Source organism: Lytechinus variegatus, chromosome 7 (assembly GCF_018143015.1).
Source record: "Lytechinus variegatus isolate NC3 chromosome 7, Lvar_3.0, whole genome shotgun sequence".
NCBI lineage: Eukaryota > Metazoa > Echinodermata > Echinoidea > Temnopleuroida > Toxopneustidae > Lytechinus > Lytechinus variegatus.
In genome coordinates, this window is record NC_054746.1 from 9,181,741 (window position 1) to 9,205,737 (window position 23,997).

At 34.5% G+C, this 23,997-nt stretch overlaps 1 protein-coding gene across 1 annotated transcript; it reads left to right on the forward strand.

Annotated features, from left to right (window-relative positions):
• Positions 1 to 3,090: 3,090 nt before the first annotated feature.
• Positions 3,091 to 22,264, forward strand: LOC121418383 (2-oxoisovalerate dehydrogenase subunit alpha, mitochondrial-like). The gene is made up of 9 exons (XM_041612222.1): positions 3,091 to 3,238; positions 7,342 to 7,602; positions 9,515 to 9,623; positions 10,140 to 10,301; positions 11,814 to 11,958; positions 17,213 to 17,274; positions 18,945 to 19,086; positions 19,669 to 19,840; positions 21,519 to 22,264. Exons 1-9 carry the CDS (start codon positions 3,125 to 3,127, stop codon positions 21,693 to 21,695), a joined length of 1,344 nt encoding a protein of 447 aa, XP_041468156.1. The 5' UTR covers positions 3,091 to 3,124; the 3' UTR covers positions 21,696 to 22,264.
• The last annotated feature ends 1,733 nt before the right edge of the window (positions 22,265 to 23,997 follow it).

Sequence of the window (23,997 nt, forward strand, 5' to 3'; positions counted from 1 at the left end):
ATGTACAAATAAAATGGATGACAATTACATATGAACGTCATCATGATGTCATAAAAACATTAAAGATGGTTTTCCTCGACATAATTTCCAACATTTTTTTTCATCAAAGTTTCATAATAATATTGTCAAAATATTTCATCATGACCTTTCTAGAACGTTTGATTTCATTTTAATCATATTGTAATAACATTTTTCAAAACATTTTGTTTTCATCTTGTAATCAATATTTTCAATGTGAAATAAAGATTATCTTGAAAAATTTCAATATGATGTTATGAAAACATTAAAACAATAAATCTCTAAATAAAATTCTATCAACATTTTTTAAAACGCTTAACAAATGTTAAAATAAAAAGCTTAATTGGAAAATCCAAAAAATATTTTGTGGTGACTTCTCTAGAACGTTTGATATTGACGTCATCACATTTTGATAACTTTGAAAGCAAATTTTTAAAATTGAAAATGTGTTATTAATATTTTTCTTTGATTTCTGAAAAAACAATCATCATGAAAATGTGAAAAATGGTTTTGTTTAACATGAACTCTTATCTACATTTATATAGGGTTTTGAAAACGTAAAAAATAATAAAATGGTGTTCAACATAATATCTTTTTAATACTTTCTCGTGACCTTTCTAGAACGTTTAATGTTATTCATGTAATACTCCGATAACATTTTCAAAACGTTTTGTTTCTGAAAAATCATCTTTATGATATTAGCCAAACGTTTTAAAGAATGTGTTTAGAAATAATATTTATTTACGTTTATGGAAAACAATATTTTTCGATATCATTTAGCATAAATATTTTGAGAATATATTTTCATATCTTCTACAACCCTAAATGCTATTATCATTACATTCCACCAATGTTTTAACAAGGTATATTTCTTTATATAGAATGTATCGTAATGTTAGTAAAATATTTTGTTTCTGAAAGTATGTAAGTATGATATCATAAAAACATCAAAATAAGGATGTTTGTTGGACATTTCATTAGCACTTAGGGATAAAAAACAAATCACGTTTTATGTTATTGCTATGATAGTATAACAAAATTTACAAATATTTTGAGCCCATGTATAACTTTATAAAGATGATAGTCAAGTTAACAAATGGTAAATTTGTATTATAAAGACAATAAAATGAAGTGGCTACCCCGGGTAAATAAAACGCTATTATATTATATCATATTACTATAAGGATATTTCAGATATAGTTTGAAATATTTTTGGCAATAATTTTCAAAAATGTTTTGTTGAACTATTATAAAAATACATTATCATTACATATCTATAAAGGTTGATGTCACAACTGGGCGTTGTGGCGTGCGCCTGTAATCCAAGCTGTGGGGAAGTTACAAATTGATGCAGAGGTTCGAGCCCTGGTCACGTCTTTCGGATGGTGACGTTAAAGGTCGGTCCCAGACGTAAATAATCATACCTGATTGATACACGTCTGTCAAAAACTCAAAATACACATTGTCATAATACTCTAACAACTCTACTTTTTCATCGAGAATGCTAGGAAAATATTATTTTAGTTTCTGAAAAAAAAATGTGAAATCATATTAAAAGAAACATTGGGAAATATGTCTAAAATAGATTTCAGAAACGTTTTTGAAAAATAGAAGGAAACATTTTTCAAAAGCGCTTAGTTAAAATATATTTTATATAAACATAGTTTCATAACCTTTCAAGAACGTTTGATGTTATTGTCAAAAATTTTAACAGCGTTTTTTAGAATTATATTTTCACATCCAATGTAAAACGTAATGAAGATGTAAGTAAAATGCTATTTTGTTTCTCAAAAATGTTTGGCATGACAAAAACTTAAAAATAAGGATGTTTCTAACATATTTTTGAAAAAATTTAGGAAAACAAATTTGTTTCAAAAACTGTTTTGTTTAGATATTGTAAAAGTAAAATCATAGTTTCATATACATATATCATTTCAAGAGCGTTTATTAGCTCTCATAATATTTTAACAAAGTTTTTAAATGCTATTTTTCATCCAAGATATAACTGATGACAGTAAGATATTATTGTGTTTCTCTTAAAATGTTAAAATTATATCACAAAAAATGTCAAAATCACTATGTTGGCTAATACATTTTTTAATCACTTTCAGACTCGGAGAAATTAAAAAAAATTCAAAAATATTTTGTTGAAATATTTCGAAAACATATATTTCATGACTTTATAGAACATTAGATTTTACTGCAATAACATCTTCAGAAAGTTTTTAAAAATATAATTTTTACGTTAATAATGTAACATTATAAAAACGTTATAAAAATATTGTTTTGTTTTCTTAAGAATGTTTCTTTCATGTATTTGTTACTTCAAGATTGGACATTTTGATAAGATGTATTAATGATTTTTATAAAAAAAATCTTTTAAATGTTTTCTTGTCAGGCCATCAAAATATTAGGGCCTGTATGCTGGATAACGTTTATTTAATGTGTAACAGAAGGGGAATAATGTTTCATTAATGTTATGCAAATTTTCTTGTGTGTTTTTTTTAAGCATTTCTAAGATCTTTGAAAAAAAAATTATTATAATATTTTGTGCTTAGCTGGGTCTGGCACTATTCCGAAGAACATACGTTTTTATCAGAAACACTGAGGTGAAAGTTGTCTACCTTCACATAGAGATATATACAAATGAGTAATATACCTCCTTGCTTCCACATATGACTCTGTATCACTCTGCATGCAGCGCCTCAACGCAAGATGAAGACTAATTAATGAGAAAAATATCGGGATAATGATATAGAACAATATATTTTTAAAAATAGTAATTTGTAAATGAGTTGCAGTTTTTACTATGATCAGTTAAAATATACTTATTTGAAGAAAAAAAAATGTGCGAAAACGGGTCATTTGAACTAAGAACCATAACAAAAATTTATATTATGTGGAATTCCAAAAAAAGAGGGTGAAAACATGGAGATATATTAGTATACAATCTCTGTGGGTGAAAATCTCCATTGTAATCATGCATATTCATACTTTATAAGGAAACGATGGCTGGTTGGTTCATATAGAGTACAGTATGTTCATAGTTTATTATAGTACGTTGCGCGAGCACTAGCAATTTCTGAGCCAGACTTGCCCTGTAGTAATGATGGCGTCACTATTCCAAAGAACATGTCGATTTCTACGTTTTTATCAGAAACAGGTGAAAGTTCCTGCTCAGCATATAGCTTCGAAGCAAACTAGAAGTATATATTATTCGGTAAGCAAAATATGATTAATTACTGAAACATGCTTCGTAACGCCTTAAAATTAAAACGCAGTTTATTTTCGAATCCCAGGCAGTCTTAAGTCAGCCCCATCCATTCATATTTATGTCAGTGTATTAGTGAATGAGTGGTTATGACGGTATAAATGCAAGCAGTCATTAATGGCAGTGGCCCGTATTCTGAAGTCGGGTTTAACTTAAACTCAGGTTTAGGCAAGACTCTCTTTCTCCACAACCATAAGTCACTTTTCAACCACACTTGGATGGTACATGTAGATGGACTTGGGGGACCTGCATGCTAGGGTCATTGTCGCCATGATAATTAATTGTATTTTTTTGTCAAATTTCTATGACTATGTGAGCTCTATATCGCAATGACGGATGACGCGGTGGGTTTGGGGGATACATGTGCTCGGCTGCGCGACCCGCCGAGTATCTCTAGTTTATTTCTGTTTTCTTTTCAGTGATTCCACAATTTTATTGTGTGCAGCAACCCCCCCCCCCTTAAAAAAATGTAATATGATCTGATAAGAGGAAATTTAAAGTCTAAAGAGTATATTCACAATGATATTGGGTCATGATGGACAAGATAAAAGTCAACTCTGAAAAAAAATAAATGTGATAACAATCATGGTTCATAATAATGGCCAATTGTATGTAAAACAGTAAAACTTTGTTGTGAAACTATTTAACTTTATTTGGACAGATTTGTTTCTGTGTAAGTGAACTACATGTATTATTTCTTGTGGCATTTTTATTCAATCAAAAATTTATTTGTCCGACTAGGCAAATAGGCCTACTCCAGAACCTACATGAATAAAAATTTTATACCTTCATATGATGTCGGGAACTACAAGAACCATCGTGACTCAGCTAACATTCAAAAAAAAAAACCTATTGATTTTGAGATCAAGGTCACAGTGACATGTTTTCACCTTACCTTTCTGCAGTCCTTGTAAATGTGATAACTTCAGTTTAACTTAACCTAGGCTCATATAATTTGGTGTGTATCATGCTTAAATTGATCCCAGGAAGCCTATTGATTTTGAGGAGGTTGTGACAGCATTCGAGGTACACGAATGAAACACAGAAAAATGTTTCTACGGGAGCTTCCAGACTATTCTTGATTCATCTTATTTCGATTTATCATCTTCAAACTTTGATATTTCCAAAAGCTCTGTGAAAACTGTATCAATGAAACATACAAAAAAGCTTCATAAATACATTCTGTATGTTTATATGCGTGATCATCTGATAATTCACTCTTTCTTTAATAAGCAACAAACTAAACAATTATTGTGAAATGTGCTTAATCTGATAAATAAAATCTTTGTACAGTCCGCCTCTCTTATCCGGACACGTTGGGACCAGCACCAATCCGGATAAGGGATTTATCCGGATCTGGGAGACCCAATATTAAATACACGCAGCTGCGCTGCCGGCTGCCTCTCCAGGCCACCGGCGGTAGCTACACTGCACTATTGTAGTGGGCGTACGGTAAAGACAATATTCACTGCAGAGTCAGTGCAAATTATGTGTTTTTTATTGAAATGAAATCGATCGATGGCCAAAACTCTTGGATAATTTACCTGCTAAAATGACTGAGGTATACATCGAGCATACTTCGAAAGAAAGTGAATGACTCGATGAAACCAAGTTTTAAAATGAGATCATCGCGGCGGGTATCGCAGCTTCTTAATGTCAGCCATTGTTCCACTGACTGTAGGCTCAAACATGATAGATGGCGCTGTCCGTATTGAGGCCTAAAGTTAGCTAGCAAGACATGTGTTGTTTTTCCTGCGAATCAAAAAGAGAAACGTAATGAAATGTTTGCGCTGCACCCTGATTTACTGGAAATTATCATTCCTAAAGTTCTTTTGGTGATTTGGGTGAGATATTTTCATGAAAAATATGTTTGGTGTAGGGTGACTATGTTGGGAAATATATGTAATCAGAGTGGGTTTTATGTATAGGATTGAGTTTAGATTGAAATCTCATTTCCTCACGTACCTGTACTAGATTTAAAAAAAAAAATCTCGGCAAGTGTGCGTCCGGATAATAGAGAGATCCGGATAAGGGGAGGCCGGATAAGAGAGGTCGGACTGTATATTGACACATTGATTTACACAGCAATTAGGGTTACCACTATACTATTAACTTCAGGTGTATCTTTGTGTTTTAAATATAAAGCCACCATATCTTGATTTTCAGTTGACCTACATACAGTGTAACCTTTCTGGTCATTAATTCCACAAAACAAAACCTGAATTATCTTATTTAAGTAAACTAATTATATCAAATTCAGTGAACATACATGAATCTCCTATTCATCATAATATCACATAGTTTCATCTTCAAATGTGAGGATCCTATGTGTAAGCTATAAACTTGACCTAATTTCTTGCTTACACAATCTTATATGTGAATGTATATTTGTTATGTAATCTACATGCACAGCAGCTGGAATTAGAACATAAAATAATTCAACTTATTTTCATCTTTAACATTTATCATTTCATAAAATAAAGACTTCCTATGAGACACTAACCTCTTTGCCTCCTTATTGTATCAAAATCAATAACCAGGTTTCCAGGATTCACTGGAACTTGGATGATTTTGTCACCTGTCAGTTCTTCCATGTTTATACAGTGATTGGTGCAATAGAAAACACTGTCCTAGAGAGAACACTAGCTGGCACTATTTCAGTAAATGCCTTGCACAAGCAATGTTAATGACATATATGCACTGTTTTATATACAATCATTTGACCAAAGGTTTTTATAAAACATAATCAGGGATGTTATATCATCATGGAAATATGAAATATATCAAATAATGTTTCTGCAATATTTCATATCAATATCAAATGAGAAATCATATATTTTTCAATCAACTTTCACAACAGAGGTCAAAAGGTCAAGATCACAGTGACATATTTTCATCTTACCCTTCTGCAGTGTGAACACGATAACTTTGGTTGAACTGAACCTAGACTCATATAATTTGGTGTGTATGATATTAGCATAGATCCCAGCAATTCTATTTATTTTGAGGTCAGACGGTCAATGGTGAAGTCACCACCTTCCACTTTTCTTGCTTGATCAATAACTCCCATTTTCCGCTTTACGGGCGGGCGTATTGTTTGCTGGCCTTGGCTTAGCGACACTCTTGTTCAGAGATAAAATGAAGACAAAATGGTTCTCAGAAAAATTCCAATTCTGAGAGGTTTTAAGAGTATTTTATCTCAAAGATTTTAACAGAGATAAATATCTATATCAAAGTTGAAATAGATTTTGCTGAGTATGTTTTTGGAGCACAAAAACTTACCTGAGACTGCCCAAGTTATTTTCTGAAGGGATATCAAAAATATTTTTCAATTCTTAATTTTTATTGATCACCAACTTCTATACAGGGGATGGCTGCCCACAGGATCACATACTTGCATTGTTCGCAAATGTCATAGCAAGTCAATATGCCCACCACTTTTCTGAATTTTTGGCCCATTTCAAATTTTCATTCAAACATTGCTTCTCTTGGCATGCTTTGGCCTCTTCCTTTTCTATTATGCACAGTCTATGTAGATTATTGTACATATCAAAACTATAATCCATATCAAAACCATAGACCATATCAAACTTTAGTCTATATCAAAGGTCTGTAGTCCATATCAAAACTCTGGCGGATCCATAGTTTTGATATGAACTGAAGTTGGCGCCGAAAAGCTCTGCCTGCGCTATCTCAGCCATTTGCTAGCAACATGTTCACATGATTTTGTCTCTAACTCCAGTCCATTATGGTGAAACCAAGTGAAATGATGTCTGACCGAGAAATGGAACCAAAATGTTGAGAATGAAGCAGAAATACAGCCATTCCCAAACGTAATATTCAGAAAATTGTTAGGCACGTTGACCTTGAAATGTGATGATTGAGAGGCTTACATGTACAATGATTTGTTGAACAATTACCGGTGGGCAAAATTGCTTGAAGTCATCGGTTGGAAAACTGCATTAGCACTGTCATTTTCAACATACAACATAGCGATTTCAACAAGTTTCCTCTGTACTTTGCTTCATGCCCTTTTCATATCATGTACACAGGCCACCAGATTGCAAGAGTTTGCTGTTGATGATGACAAGCCCCAGTTCCCTGGCTCCAAGTCTGTATTCTCAGAAAAGCTTGAATTCCTGAAACCAGACGAATATGATGGGATTCCTGTCTATCGTGTAATGAACCGAGATGGAGAGGTCATTGACCCTGACCAAGACCCCGGTTTGGATAAGGAAACAGTTACCAAGATGTATAAGACAATGACTACCCTCAACACCATGGATAAAATTCTTTATGAATCACAAAGACAGGTACTGTAGAGAAATTCTGTAAAGTATTTATTTTTGCATTGTTTATGACATACTCAGCTCAGAAAGACAACATCTGAACGCCGGGGGGTGTTTCATGAAAGTTGTCAGTCAGCGCTGACTAAATATTGCCAGAGCTGACAATTTCAGTGAAATCCTTGGTTTTGATTTGCTGAGAGGCACTAACCTCTAACTGTTACCATGGTAACTGTCAGAGAAAGACAAGTTGTCAGTGCTTACAACTTCATTAAACGTTCCCCAGCTCTGCCAGTTCAAATGTGTTTTTTATGCGCAAGTTACACAATAAATTTTTTTATTCAATCATAATGTGGAACACCTGTTGATGTTACTATGTCATTCAAATACAGTTCAAATGTCATACAAATACCAGTCCCTATGCCATTCAAATACCATTTCCTATGCCATCCAAATACTAGTTTCTATGTCATTCAAATACCAGTTCCTATGCCGTTCAATACCAGTTCCTATGCCATTCTATACCAGTTCTTATGCCATTCAAATACCAGTTCCTATGCCATTCAAATACCAGTTCCTACATGTATGTCATTCTAATAACAGTTCCTGTGTCATTCAAATATCAGTTCCTATGCCATTCAAAGACCAGTTCCTATGCCATTCAAATACCAGTACCTATGCCATTCAAATACCAGTTCCTATGTCATTCAAATACCAGTTCCTATGCCATTCAAATACTAGTTCCTATGTCATTCAAATATCAGTTCCTATGCTATTCAATTACCAGTTCCTCCATGTATGTCATTCAAGTACCAGTTCCTATGCCATTCAATTACCAGTTCATCCATGTATGTCATTCAAATAACTGTTTCTTATGCCATTCAAATACCAGTTCCTATGCCATTCAATTCCAGTACTTATGCAATTCAAATACCAGTTCCTATGCCATTCAAATACCAGTTCCTATGCCATTCAAATACCAATTCCTATGCCATTCAAATACCAGTTCCTATGTTATTCAAATACAAGTTCGTATGCCATTCAAATACCAGTTCCTATGCAATTCAAATAGTTCCTATGCCATTCAAATAACAGTTCCTACTTTTATCCATTCAAATACCAGTTCCTATGCCATTCAATACCAGTACTTATGCAACTCAAATACCAGTTCCTACATGTATGTCATTCAAATACAAGTTCCTATGCCATTCAAATACCAGTTCCTATGCCATTCAAATACCAGTTCCTATGCCATTCAAATACCAGTTCCTATGCCATTCAAATACTACTTCCTATGTCATTCAAATACAAGTTCCTATGCCATTCAATACATGTTCCTATGTCATTCAAATACCAGGTCCTGTGCCATTCAAATACCAGTTCCTACATGTATGTCATTCAAATTATGTGTCATTCAAATACCAGTTCTTATGTCATTCAAATACCTTACATTGTCAGAAAACCAAACCAAGGTAAAATGGAGACATGTAAATTAGAAGCTTTGAATTTTTTTTTTTTAATCTTCATTCTTCATTTATTCTTCATTTATGCTCTATTTACTGGTTAAATTGATCTAAATTTTGTTGAAATTGAATGTTCAGGAGTTGATTTTCTCCCCCCCCCCCCCCTCCTTTACCAAATACTTTAATTGATTTTCATGAACTTGGTAGGAAATGGGTAAAATTAGGAAATTTACCTTTCGGAATAATTTATTGTTGGTGATTAATATTATGATTGCAGGGAAGAATATCATTCTACATTCAAATAACTGTTCCTTATGCCATTCAAATACCATTTCCTATGCCATCCAAATACTAGTTTCTATGTCATTCAAATACCAGTTCCTATGCCGTTCAATACCAGTTCCTATGCCATTCAATACCAGATCCTATGCCATTCAAATACCAGTTATTGTTGGTGATTAATATTATGATTGCAGGGAAGAATATCATTCTACATGACCAATTATGGTGAAGAAGGTACCCATGTTGGAAGTGCTGCTGCTCTTAATGAAAAGGATATTATATTTGGCCAATACAGAGAGGCAGGTGAGTGGCATGACTAATAACTTCTAAATACAGAGCAATTCATTCTTGTTTATTCTTTTTTCCTTTTAATCATAGTAAATGAAAATTATAAAGTTACAAAAACTGATTTTCACGTGAAAACTGATTAGCATTACACCTATAGTGAGGTATCATATCTACTTATGAAATCAACCCAGTGAAATGTAAATGTGAAAGGTCCTGTTGCATAAAAGTTACTATTGTACCTTTACCATCCAATGGTAACTACTAATTAACGGGGCTCATAAGCCAATCAAAATCGAGGATTCCATGAAAGATACCATTCAAAGGTGTGCCGTGAAACCCTACTTCAAACTGATTGAAGCACAACAGAGTGTTTAAATCAATACTTAGAATTACATGTATTGAGTTTCGTAATCAATGTGGTGAAATTCGTTATTTTGTTACCCCTGGTATCCAAATTTGTGATGGATAATTTTAAAAACTTATAAGAACATTAAATGATTTATGGTTTGATTGCTTGCTTGTTTTCATCAGGGGTAATTCTTTGGAGGGGCTTTTCATTGGAGACAGCGATGAATCAATGTTATGGTAACTGTGATGATCTAGGTAAGGGTCGTCAGATGCCTGTGCACTATGGATCTAAAGAACATCATTTCATGACGATATCATCACCTCTGGCCACACAGATGCCCCATGGTAAGTTTCCAGTTACATGTGTGTTATATCAACGAAATAGTTGGATATTAATTCTGTAATAGCCCCATAAATATTTGAATCTTGTAAATGGTATTTGGATAAATAAATTTGGTACCGCAAAATCGTAAAATAACCATTGAAATGGACAAACTAACATGCACATCGGAGTAAAATCGCATGAATGACTAGAGTGTTAGAGCGAAACAGTGTACAATAGAACCAAAAAAGACAGTTGATGCTAACAGCAAGCTGTGATTAGCTGTCTAGATAAACAATTCAGGCTTAGTACCAGTTGTAAATTGGACCAAGGCTTAAGTAACGAAATGGTTCTTATAAACTCCTTTTAAATGGCACAGAACGGTGTCCGTTAGCTGGATATATGCTGTGTTGAGCTCGCCGTTAAGCATCCACTGTCTCTTGCAGTTCTAATATACATTTTGTTTATTGTTCTAGTCACTCATATGACTTTGGTCTGGTGAATGCATGTCAAAAAGCTTCAGCACATGTGCATTTTAAAAACTATTATGGGATTTGGATTGTGTATCAATCAAATCGATAAGACATATGTTAATTCTGTAATAGCTCCATACATAAATATTTGATTCTTGTATATTGGATTTGGATATCAGTGTAAAGAATTGTCCAGCAACAAGAAGAAACATGTACATATGTTGCTACATACATTTTTTATCAAGAGTCATTTCCTGTGTAGCAAAATGTTGCTAACCTGAGTTAATTTTCACCATATTTTTTGGTGGTAAAAAGTTTTATGCAACAGGCCCTTGGTGTCTTGATGAAATAGAAATGAAGTGGATTTATTCAACTTAAGTGTGTTTTTATTCGGCCGTCTAGACGGGACATATTATGCTATCACGCTCGTTGTCCGTTTGTCTGTCTGTTCATCTGTTAACTTGTAAACGCGATAACTGTATTTTAACATAACCTAGGCTCATATAATTTCATGTGTATGATACTAGCATGGATCCCTGGAAGCGTATTGATTTTGAGGTCAAAAGGTCAAGGTCACAGTGACATATTTTTTTTATAAATCTTACCCTTCTGAAGTCCTTGTTAATGCGATCTTAACCTACAAGCTCACATAATTTGGTGTGTATGATACTAGCATGGATCTCAGAAAGCCTATTGATTTGAGGTCAAAAGTTCAAAGGTCAAGATCACAGTGACATGTTTTCATCTTACACTTCTGAAGTCCTTGTTAACGTGAAAACTTTAGTTTAACTTAGCGTATAGGCTCATATAATTTGGTGTGTATGATACTAGCATGGATCCCAGGAATTCTATTGATTTTGAGGTCAGACAGTCAAAGGTGAAGTTGCCACCTTCCACTTTTTTAGCTTGACCAACTCCAGTCGTTCTTAACTTACAAACAGCTTTATGAATCACCCACCTGGTTTGAGTCTTTAACATTATTATATGTTGATGAATGATTCCTGATCAGTTTCATAAGTTCATGATAAATCAATTCAACCCAACTTCCCCTTCTATAAACAGCTTCTGGAGCGGCTTATGCATTGAAGAGATCAGGTCGTGACCTTTGTGTAGTTTGTTATTTTGGTGATGGAGCTGCTAGCGAGGGTGATGCTCATGCTGCATTCAACTTTGCTGCAACGTTAGATGCTCCGGTCATCTTTTTCTGGTGAGTCTAATATTACAGGAAATACCTGGCATGCATGTTCTGACAGATTGAGATGGGAAATAAGCGGTTTTAGGATTTTATCGAGCAAGTGCAGTGTGTTTCAACACATTTTCTGAATCAAATCTTATATTTCTGTCTGTACTTTTGTGTAACTTTACAGTCTTTTCCTATAAATATTCATCATATCATTGCATTATAAAGGGAAATGAACTAATTCCTGACTGAAACTTGGCCCTGGGAAGCGTGGGTGTTGAATTACCGCCAAGATTTTTCAGAAAATTAGTTTCTCATGCTAATCCAATGCTTCATCCAAATCCCCTTCATTTTGGTGCGAAAAATACTGTTTTTTTTTTTTTTTAAATTCTTTTCTAACCAAAATCGCATAGGGAGTGAGTTTAAAATTTTGTGTGTTTTCCTTGGTCAAAACTGCTATTTTTATATGTCACTTTGATTTACATGCAAGACTCTTATGACAAATGTTATTCCATCCTAGTTATTTCACAATGAACTTTTGATACAATTTTTTTGCATGCCCTTGCAAATTGTGACATTTCTGGTCATTTCTTAAAAAGCTTGGAACACTGAAATTATATATCCAATCAGTCTGTAAATGACATATTAAAGCACATTATTTTAAACTATGAAAACAAAGTATTCTAGCTCTCAGACTTGATGAAATGCAACTGAAGCAATTTTCCGATCCATAGTTTTATATGCGGCTGGTGCAGACGCCAGAGCAAGCCCACATGCGCAGACACGAGCATAACTTATCCGTATCGTCCATTAGTCATGCATAAAGTCGTGAGTGACATGTGTCAGCAGCGAATGGCCTCATTTGCAGGTTTCACCCGTAACATCTGTAATTCATACGTAACATCCATAACTTATATCGTCTGCAGAATGTATAACTTTTGCTCAAATTTCTGTTATTGGGGGTAAAAGTTCCGCATTTTCATCATCCAAACATACGCAGGCATCTGCAGGTGCGTAACATGGCTGTGTGACTTCAGCATTATAACCAAAAGCAATCCACTGGTATCTGTCATACCAGCAATAATCAACATTTCAATTTGTATTGCTAGTGCAATTTCTTGAGATTCTTTGTGGTAACTTGAAATACAGATAATACCATACATGCATTTTTAAAGATTTTTGGTGGAAAAGATCTCTATGTAATATACATACCATGTATTGTACAATAATAATTTTAACTATTAGAAAATACAATTCAGTTTGGTACATTGGTCAACTTGTAAACTCTTGAGAGATAAGGAACCAAGCCATATGGTTCTTAAAGGTCCCCTTACTCATACATGTATGTTTGTTATGTTTGCTTATAATATGGCCATGCGTTTTGAGTTGGGCCCATTTCCGTTACAACTCAAATTTTCCTCCAAAATCGCACCATTTTATACAATTGTATTTTTTTTTATGTTTGACATCCTATACCCATAAAAGTATATACTGAAAGGAAATTGTCTGAGGAATTCAAAAATGCAATCAGAAAAGGCATAGGGTAATGTCATAAAAAGTTAAAGGTCAAAATATGTGGAAAACTGTGAAAAAAACATACTTCCCAATAAATGTTAGAATCAGATAAACTTTACACCCTACACGGAAATAACATGCATATTTCAACTCGTTAGAGTGAGACCTTTCCAGTGATATATAACTTGTTGGGGACAATTCTACCAAAATAACTAGGCGCAATCATCTTTTAAGACCAAATTTCACATCACAATTTTTCGGGTAAATATGTATCAATGCTTGATTTACCCCTAAAATATTAATTAGTCTTGCCTTTAGTTGCATAAATACACTTGCAAACACTAACCAGTATATCATAATATATTTACTGTGGTTATTATGAATAAAAAATTATTTCATTTGACTCAAATCGTGGGATTTGTCACCTCTTGGCTCAAAGACCGGTGGACCACAGGTTGACAACTGAGAGTCAGGTTTATATAGGAAAAATGTGAATGCACAATGAAAAGTTCTCATTACTGCTTTAGCTTATTTAAACTTAGTGTGAACAAAAACAATTAACATGTTATAAATAAATCCATACACCTGGCAAAAATACTTTATGTTATTTTAGAGTGTTATATTTTAAATATAGGCCTACCCTCTTGCTCAACATTCTGCAGGACATGGTCTCTTGGTACTGGGTCAATTGAATGTCAATGCACAGAACATATTCTATTGGTACATTTGCCTCTGTTTAGTTTAATCTTTGTACCATTTTTTTTTGTTTATTTTTTTTTTTTAATAATTTGGAAAAATATTCTCTGAACACTTTTGTGCCAGCCAAATATGTGTCATGATCATCTACTGATTTATAGACACAGTGTGATGTAACATTAAGAAAAAAAGTAAATAGCATCAGATGAGGGCTTTATTGCAACAAACAAATTTTCATTAATTAAAATTGCATAAAAGGTGCATTTGCTATCTGTTATGTTACCAGAATAATCTGAAGATTTGGACACATCAAAGTTATCACTATCAGTCTACACTGTCAATATTGAATTATTGAAACCATGAGGTCATAATTATTAAAACAATAGATTGTTTTATCTCTGAAGCCTTTAATTAGTTTGTGCTTTTCTTTTTGAAATTTTTGCAGCTTCTAAATTTTATTGAAGGTGTAACCCACAACTATATTTTATCTCTCCTCATTTCCTATACATCAGACAGTCACAATTTCAATCATGTTAATTTCATGATTTACATCAATTAATTATACTAATTAGCTTAATTAGGTATCCTTTAAACTTAAAAGTTCAAATTTGACCCACTTATGATTGAAGAATAAGCCAGTGAGCCCCAAAACTATTACATATTTAGGTACTGTGATGTTACACATTTAGTTTCTTAATGAAATGAAAATTTATGCTCCCCTCGTCATGCTCCCCTCGTCTACCACCATGCAAAAATGGCCAATTGATGTTACATAATTGCTATTTACTGGTAATTGAAGTAATCTCAAGTATTTCTTTTTCTTTAAAGTAATTGGTGTAAAGATTCCCTTTAATATGATACCAAATATACCCATGTAGCACATGTATTTCAAGTTTTATACCATTAATTATTTCTGTGCTTGTCGTGCAAATGTAACGATACATGTACCACCTATTTGCGGGCCCAACATAAAACGCATGGCCATATACAAATATACATGTGTTCATGGAAAATATATTTTTTTCAATATTGAGAACAAAAATTGTAGACAAGTCCACTCTCTAAAGTGGGCTTCAATCAGTAATGATATGGCACTAATACTGCATGGTAAGAATTCATCCACAAAAATTGTCAAACAGTTCACATCAACCCAGGTTTGGAGCAAGGAGTTATAAGACATGGAGAACCATCCAACCCATTCCCTTTAAAGACCTTTGATGCCGCAAAGATAAAATGTTAGTCATGTTCTTCATTAGATCTGTCCTGCAGATTGTAGACAAAAGATTCCTACCTAACTATAGACTTAATAGCCAGATACATGTACAATAAGAAATATGCTTTTGTGATGATGAATACTTTGTGGTGCCTCTGGTCGGATATCACATGTATTAACAGACACATTGTTGGGATATTTATTGACATTACTTGACTGGCTGCATGTGGCTGGAACCGTGACATATAACATCACAAAATAGATATGTTTACCAAAGTTATTCATGTTTAAAATATGAAATGTGTCTCGCCCATAGACTTTGTGTTTACCACTGTTTCCCCCTCCCCTATCCGCCCTCGCCATGTCTTGCTTTTGTCTTGCCTCAACAAAGTTCAGCAGAGACGTACTGATCACTTTTCCTGTTGGTCTGTTACGTATGTTGTATGCTACAAAAATGTTAAAGTTTTTGTCCGAGGGGGGGGTCACAGTCGTTGAAGAGTAGAAAACATCCGCAAAAATCAGCCTGGCAAAAGCACCCTAAACATGGATTCAAGGGCAGGCCTTCTCGGACACTCCAATCACAGATTTTGTGCAGATGTCCCAGACTTGCAAACGCTGAGCAGGGATTTCATTGTCAGAGTAATTGATACTCTAAACCAGGAAATTCCTATTTTCAAAAGTTGAGAAAGATAATGAGACCTGTCAATTTATTTTTTTCATCTGTTTTTATCTCATGATAATTCCCTAGGATAATTCTCTGCCTCATGTTTTACCCCTGGAGGTGTTGCATTTTTTCCTCCTCTCTCTCTCTCTTGATATTTTTCACCTCTTTTCCTTAGGGCCGTCTGCACCATCCCAAGTTTTCAAATTAGCGCGCTATATCTGATCCGACAAATTATCCCGATCTGAACAATCTCGAGATTATTTGCAATGGAGACGCAGTTATCACGCTAGTTTGTAGGATTAATCTCGAGATTGCAATCCCAAGTCAACTTGGGATTATTTGCAAAATAGCGTGCTATTTTACAAATTATCGCCCTAATTCGTAGGTGCAGACGCACTCGGGATTATTTATTCATGGAGTCAGACCATAATGCATCGAATCCCATCGATGCCTCGCTCAATGTCGCTCGAGCAGGAATCACTCTTCTTGTGATGGTGGAGACGGGGTTTCTTGATTCTCGAGAATAATCGCGAAGAGGGCCGATCGGGCTAAAATCTCGAGATTGAGCAAACTTGGGATGTTGCAGCACCGCCTCTTAACTCCTATTCCCATCAGCTGCTTTCTCCTTGCTTAATCCAATATATCTCTTCTTCATCTTCTCCCCTTCTCTTCTTTTAACCCTCTTATCTTGGCAGAATATGATTGGTGAGGTGTATATAACTTTGTAGGAAATGCTTTGAAAAGCAAAATTTGTATTTATCGTGGAACGATAAAGCATTTTTGTTTAATGTATCCAAGCTTATTTTTTTCTCGTGGAGGCACAACCGTTGGTACGTTTGGTACAAGTTGGTATTGCGTTTATGCTATCGTTCAACTGTGAAATATGTTCCCAAACAAAACGGAATTTAGTAAACGTAAATAATAAAGCCACCTTTTCATGGGATAATTTCAAGACTCATGACCAATTTCTATAACAAGTTTGCTATTAGCCAATCATTTTGAATGATCTCAGTTGCTTTGAACTATTATTGCAAATTTACTATTATAACAAGTTTTATGAAATGTCCATTGTTTAATCTTGTGGATCAAACCACTTTTTGAAGGCAATGCCCATGAAAATGTGATATTTTTCGAGACAAAGTATGTAATTATCTTGTTGGTTATAGTTGCTTGTTTCCTCTTTTTCATTTCAGTCGTAATAATGGGTATGCAATTTCAACTCCTACTGCTGAGCAATACAGAGGGGATGGAATAGGTAAGTTTAATTACCATGTAGAAGTTTATTGGCCAGTCTTAATGGCCAGTATTCTATAGTCAGGTTAGACCATGGTCTAACTCTGTGCTAAAATTATGGGAAGCCAAAAGTGTCAAAATTTATATCAAGTTGTATGTTTATTATGTTTACTGTGCTCTTTCCTGATTTACGTACCGTGAAGACAATCATCTATTTATACTTCCTAGACAATTATGAATGATTTGAGAGCCAAATGAGATGAAATATGATATCTCTACTGTTAGTGATTTATGTAACAATTGGCTATCCATATTTAAACCTGAGTTCAAACTAAATCCGACTTCAGAATACTGGCCAGTATGACCACTGAGGTGGTATTGATGAGTGAATAAGTCCCCAAATGGTAAACCAATAGATGCAGGGTTTTACTTTGAATCTCACCACAGCACAAATCTCTCTTTAGGTGGTTTCAAACTGCCTCGATCATAAGAATCCCTGTTAAATTACGAGAACTTTTTAGGCTAAAAAATACCCATTAATCATTCCTGCATTCACACCGCCCAGAAGCATACCCTTCGAGATAAGTTCCTGAAGTTACGAGCATGCGCAGTATGGTCTGATAAGCAGGCAAGGCGCGAGATTCAAAATCACTAGCCCTGCAGCCACCCATGGCGCCCGCGCCCAACGACACGCTGGGCTAAAAGTTTCCGTAAATTGCTTTTACATCGCCAAAATACCTGCGACCTTGGAAAAATCCCCGCGAAAGCTCTTGTAATTTCGCCAAGTACCTACTATTTTAGCGGGTATTTTCTTTCGGGGAAATTACGCGTAGTTTGCTTTCACATTACCAAAATACCTGGTATTTTCTGATGGGGGTAAATTTCCCGATCAGAGAATACCTGAAACTGACGAACTTCGAGGCGGTCTTAAACCACCTATTGTGAAATACCTTTGTTATTTGGTAAATATTGGGATTTATACTTGAGTACACCAACAACCCTGGAGACGGCTTAAAGCTCAGATGAAAGTACCATTCACTCTCATGTTGTTGCTGTCATTTGCCTGTCCATCCAGTATATTATTTTTGTAAGGTTATTAGCAAGAGTGTAGTTTTTGAGAAATTATTCACATTATTGTGAAGATGTATTTATATCATCATCAGTAGGGGTTTTAATATATATGTATCTTATTGTTATTTCATATTTTTTTGATCTTGTGTTAAAGGTAATAGTAGTTCTTTCAAAATTCAGAATTAGTTGTACCTGTTTTGTATTTGAAGTAATATTTATGAGGGATGAAAATGAAATGTATTTTTCATTATTGATTAGATGAGTAGGTTGGTATAAGATTTTTTTAGCTTAGTTTTAAAGAGAAATAACTAGTTCAAATCTTGCAATTTTATGCTGATTGAATGTAAGGAGTAAGATCGTTAACTGATAAACTTTTGAATAATTTGAAGTTCACGATTTTGTTGAACTTTGGTTCACAACACAAAAAACAGAAAACAGCGAAGAGTTACCTCGAAATTTTCGGCTGCTAACTGCAACCTTCGTCAGTGATGTGACCCGATTCAACAAAATTGTTATCTTTTACCAACACAGATGAACTTTCATGATCAAATTTTAAGTTCAGTTTATCTTTGTAACAGATCTACTTGCTATAACAATTGAAATTTTCTCTATCTCTATCAGCTATCCGTGGTCCAGCCTATGGTATGAACACCATCAGAGTGGATGGTAATGATGTGTTTGCCGTCTATAATGCTACCAAGGCAGCAAGGAAGATAGCTGTAGAGGAGAGTAAACCGGTCCTGATTGAAGCTATGACTTACCGGTATAGTAATAATTTTTATATTGAGCTATCGGTTGAGAAATCGGTTAAGAAATAATCAAGTTATGGACGTTAAAAAAGGTCTTGTACTTCTTATGGGGATCCTCAAATTGGCAAATGTGCTTCAAAATGGCTGATTTTGTGGACAACCTTCCATTTGATGTATGTACACAATTTTCCCCTTTATTTTGCATATTTCACATTATCTCCTCTTGACCTTGACATATGTGGTGTGAATTATATTTTCCCGTGACATACGTTGTGCTCAGGAGGAGGCAAGATGTATTTTGATAGATAATGAGGAAAATCTGAAAATTTGTGTACAAAACAAATGTAGAGTTGTCCACAAAGTAGCCATTTTGAAGCACGTTTGCCAATTTTAGGATCCCCATAGAAAGTACAAGAGTTTTGAAATTCCCATAACTTGCCTATTTCATAACCGATTTTGATGAAACTCGTTCTTAAATTGTTCCTCTCATTGTACTCTTTCCAATAAAATTACTTCTCTTCTTGGGTTTTGGTGTCCTTTAGCATAATGGTCCTCGATATGGCAGATATGTGTTATATATCTCTTTTCAATAACAGGATAGGGCATCACAGTACAAGTGATGATTCGTCAGCGTATCGTTCTGTGGATGAGGTTAGGTATTGGGATAGCGAAGATCATCCGATAGGCCGTCTAAGGAAGTACATGATGCAGAAAGAGTGGTGGGATGTCGACACGGAAAAAGCATGGATGGCAGAAACAAAGAAGAATGTAAGTATATTGATGATAATAATGAATGAACTTCTTTTAGTAGGTCACATTGAACACACATCCAATCAATCCAATATCAAACATCTCACAATCCAATTGGTTGCACACTAAATATCAAATTAATTCAATATCAAATCATTCAAAGTTTTGATTATTTTTTTATTATTATTCAAATAACAATATCATATTAATTAGTGCATCAACTTGCTTGAATAACAGATATCCAATTAATCAAATATCACAGTATTAAAATGTCAAAAATTACTCATTCCCACATGCATATTGGCCAATATACTCCATTTAGAAGATAAAGTCAACTGTATAATAAGGCACAATCCCTCTTGCATGCAAACGGGCTCTGAACGGATAAAAAAAAAGAGTAGACAGTAGACCCTGTTCGTACATGTTCATTCGGGTTCAGAATCCTACTGAAGGAGTAAGCTGAGAAAAGTAACGATTTTCATTGTCCTCTCGCAAACGAGGGTGTGTCAGTGAACGGCAAATCAAATGGTCGGATTTTTAATGAATGTATACATGCGAACATGGGGATTAATTCAAGCCGTGATAAAGATTTCTTAGTGCATGCGGGGCATTTCCTGAGTAAAAAGGGCTCATCAAACTTTGAGAGCTTCTTAAATCTACTTCAGATATGCCATACTTGCCTATTCCCTCAAATGCCAGTCGATTGCCATGTACGAATACACTGGCAAAAACAAACTTCTATAAAAGGAGGAGAGTCTTCTCCTATAAAAGGAGAAGAGTCTGCAATGCAGACTAGAGCCCCACACGACAATGTGGGAAACCCCGCCTACTATATATACCCCTCGTGCGCGGCTCTTATCCTCTTTCTTTTACTGGCCCCCAAACCGAAAAATCATGGCACTAATGCTCCAACCAAAAGTTTTTTTACATACACCTGAATACGTTAGAGAATCCAATCTTGACAAAAATACCAAAGTCTCAGAACCTAGTTCTGGTCTCATATGTAAGACAGAGGTCTCAGAACCCAGCTCTTATCACATATAAAAGACAGAGGTTGCAGAACCCAATTCTTGTCATGTATAAAAGACAGAGGTTGCAGAACCCAGTTCTTGTCTTCTAATAAAAGAAGTTTACCCTGTCAATGCCCCAATGCTAACAACCCCCAAATCAGATGTATGTATATATATATATATATACAAGTTTTTTGCTTCTTGAAGGAAAAAAAAATGAATAATCCTAAATTTATATAATGAAAAACAAAACAAGTGGGAATATAACATCAGTTTATACATTAAATATTCATAAAAGCATGCTTAGAAAAGTGCCATAACTTTGTTATTCCTTGTGTGATTTTGATCAAATTTTCATTGTTTGATTTTTCTTTATCTGTTCAAATCATATTATTTTCTGCCTGGAGTACCCCTTTAATAAGCTCTAAGGTGCATTAATGATCCAAGGCTTATCCTGAGATTTGCACTTAACGTAAACTAGGGGTAAGTGGTAGATCAGATGTTCAGTTTACATGTATATACGGTATATTTGGCTAAAGGAAATTATTACCGGTATTCATAGAATCATGTGAAGTATTTTTTTTTAATACTCATATATGATTATTAATTTCTGTAAAGTTATGACTGGTTAATTAAAATCATATTTGTTAAAGGATCTATATTGTATCCACTCTTTCTATGTGTAGGTAATGCAGGAGTTCCAAGCAGCAGAGAAGCGAAAGAAGCCGTCCCCTACTAACATGCTGACAGATGTATACGAAGAAATGCCCGATCATCTCCAGAAACAGCTAGACGAGATGAAGAAACATGTAGAGCAATACAAAGAATATTATCCTTTAGATCAATATGAAGCAATGAAATGAGATTGAATTTGATTCAGAAGATCATTGCTTTAGTTCCTTTGCTGCTCCTCTGACACTCAACTAGCATCATGTCATTAATGGCTTATGTCCGGTTGTCCTCGTCTGCTCATATTCCTATGAAACGATGTTCTTTGGCTGAGGTTGCCCCCTCCGGTATTAATTTGTAGATTGTATGCCAATGATCTCTCCCTTTATTTTGATATGGCTAAGTGGGCAGTTTTAAATGAACTGATTGTTTTGGATTTTGTTTTGGTTTATGGTGGTTTCCTTTAAAAGGCACTTTATCTTTTTTCAATGGTCATAATTGAGCATTTTATGATATTCTCAGTGTCATTCATGATTGGTGTATGTATTATTATTTATATAGTACGTTTTAGTGGTGCATTAGTAATAATGCAAGTGTTGGTCTTACCTGATTTGCCTGCTTATGCAGTATATGACCATATCTTCTACTACGTGTGATCCTGTGGTTAGAGCATTGAACTCATAAGTGCAAGGTTGTGAGTTTGAATCCCTTACTCTGCCATTGTCTCCACTTTGATTAAAAAAGGCCCGAGAGTAATTTCTGTCGTCTATAAGGTCAGCCACTATGACTGATTAACCTAGCCGTAAAATGTTTCCTAGGTAATTGGTTATATACCAGCTTGGCTTGTACCAGCAGAGCGCTGTCCTGCTAAGTTCCTACAGGAGTTACCATAAACAGAAATACTTTAAATCCAAAATGTAACACTATGTGAAGCCAATTATCCTATAAAAAGGTGTATTTAGTAATACCTCATTGTGTGTTTCTTATTTGTAAAGGTATGAGCACACATAATATACAGCCAGGTGAGCATGATTTGCTGAGATCCACATGATAAAGTGAAAATGCTGCTCCAAAAAGTGCAATTTGTGTTCACTCATGCATTAAAGTTCAATTCAATAATTCATGAAATTTGCTTAAAAATCCAAAACTGGTCACGGTTGATCACAACACCCTTAACTTTGCAAGTTCCAAAGGATTTGCCTCTAAAAAACTGACAGAAATTGGAAGGCTAATGGTCTAGTGGTTCTGGTCGTGGGTTTGAATCCTAGCCATGGCATGTTTTCCTTCAGCAAGAAATTTATCCACACTGCTGCGCTCGACCCAGGTGAGGTAAATGGGTACCGGCAAGAAGTAACTCCTTAAAAAGCTGTGCACACCAGGAGCGCCTTGAGCATCTAGCAAGGTGGATACGTGCGCTATGCAAATCCTATATTATTATGATTATTTATTACTCTTTGTTTAAGTGGGTAGAGCTCACTCAAGCATGAATAGTAGGTGTTTTCCCCCAAAAGTGATATATTTTTTTATTTGGCAGCCATTTCAAAAGTGTATTTTTTTGGGGGGGATGCACTGTGTATTCAAATCTTGTATATCAATTATGAAAAAAAATTGACGACTGATTTAATGCTGAAATATATTTTTTGCAAGAGTGACATATTCTCACATTACATAAAATATGCAGAAATAATTCTGATCATTCTGAAAGTTGTTTGCTTTTGTACAGAAATATTTTTAACTTTTTATGAATAACATTTTTTTTCTATATTAATTCTTCATAATATCAATTCATTGCAATCATCATTGATTCTCCTGATTTTATTATTTACCATGGTTACTGGTGTTCAGAATAGTTAAATTCAAGACTCAAACCTGCTATGAATACCTGTTTAGAAAGATCACATGTCTATAAAGATAACGGGTTTGGTTTCTCTTAAATAGTATTCTTTATTGAAACAGGTATGTTATTAACCTGCTCATAAAGACCACATTTCTCGTGTGAAGGTGACCTTGCAGACAGGTTTCATTATAAATTTCATGTCAAATATATATATACAGTGCGTCCCAGAAAAAACGAAACCGAGATTTAGCGATCATTTATCATAACTTAATCATAAATAAAATAGACAAATGACCTACCAATTTAAAGCTTAGAATCCCCTCTTTCATCTGATATTACTTAGATTATTTCTTATTCATGCATGAGTGAGCAAAAACAATTTGAAGAAAGGACACCAAAAACTCATTTGGCGGGGGGTATCTGGGTTTCAAAAAGAAAACCACATTTCTGAAAAGTTCAAAATCTGCTCTTTAATTTGGTACCTAAATTACAGAAAATGGTCAAGAAATAACAAAGTTCTGGTCATTTGAAATAAGGCTTTAATTTCAATAATTTCATAAAATGAAGAGGTTCTCCAGGCTGGCTTTCTAACTCACTCGACACTCCGTTTTGTTGACGATCAGCCATGCATTAAATCTTTTGTTCACCATGCGAAAGCT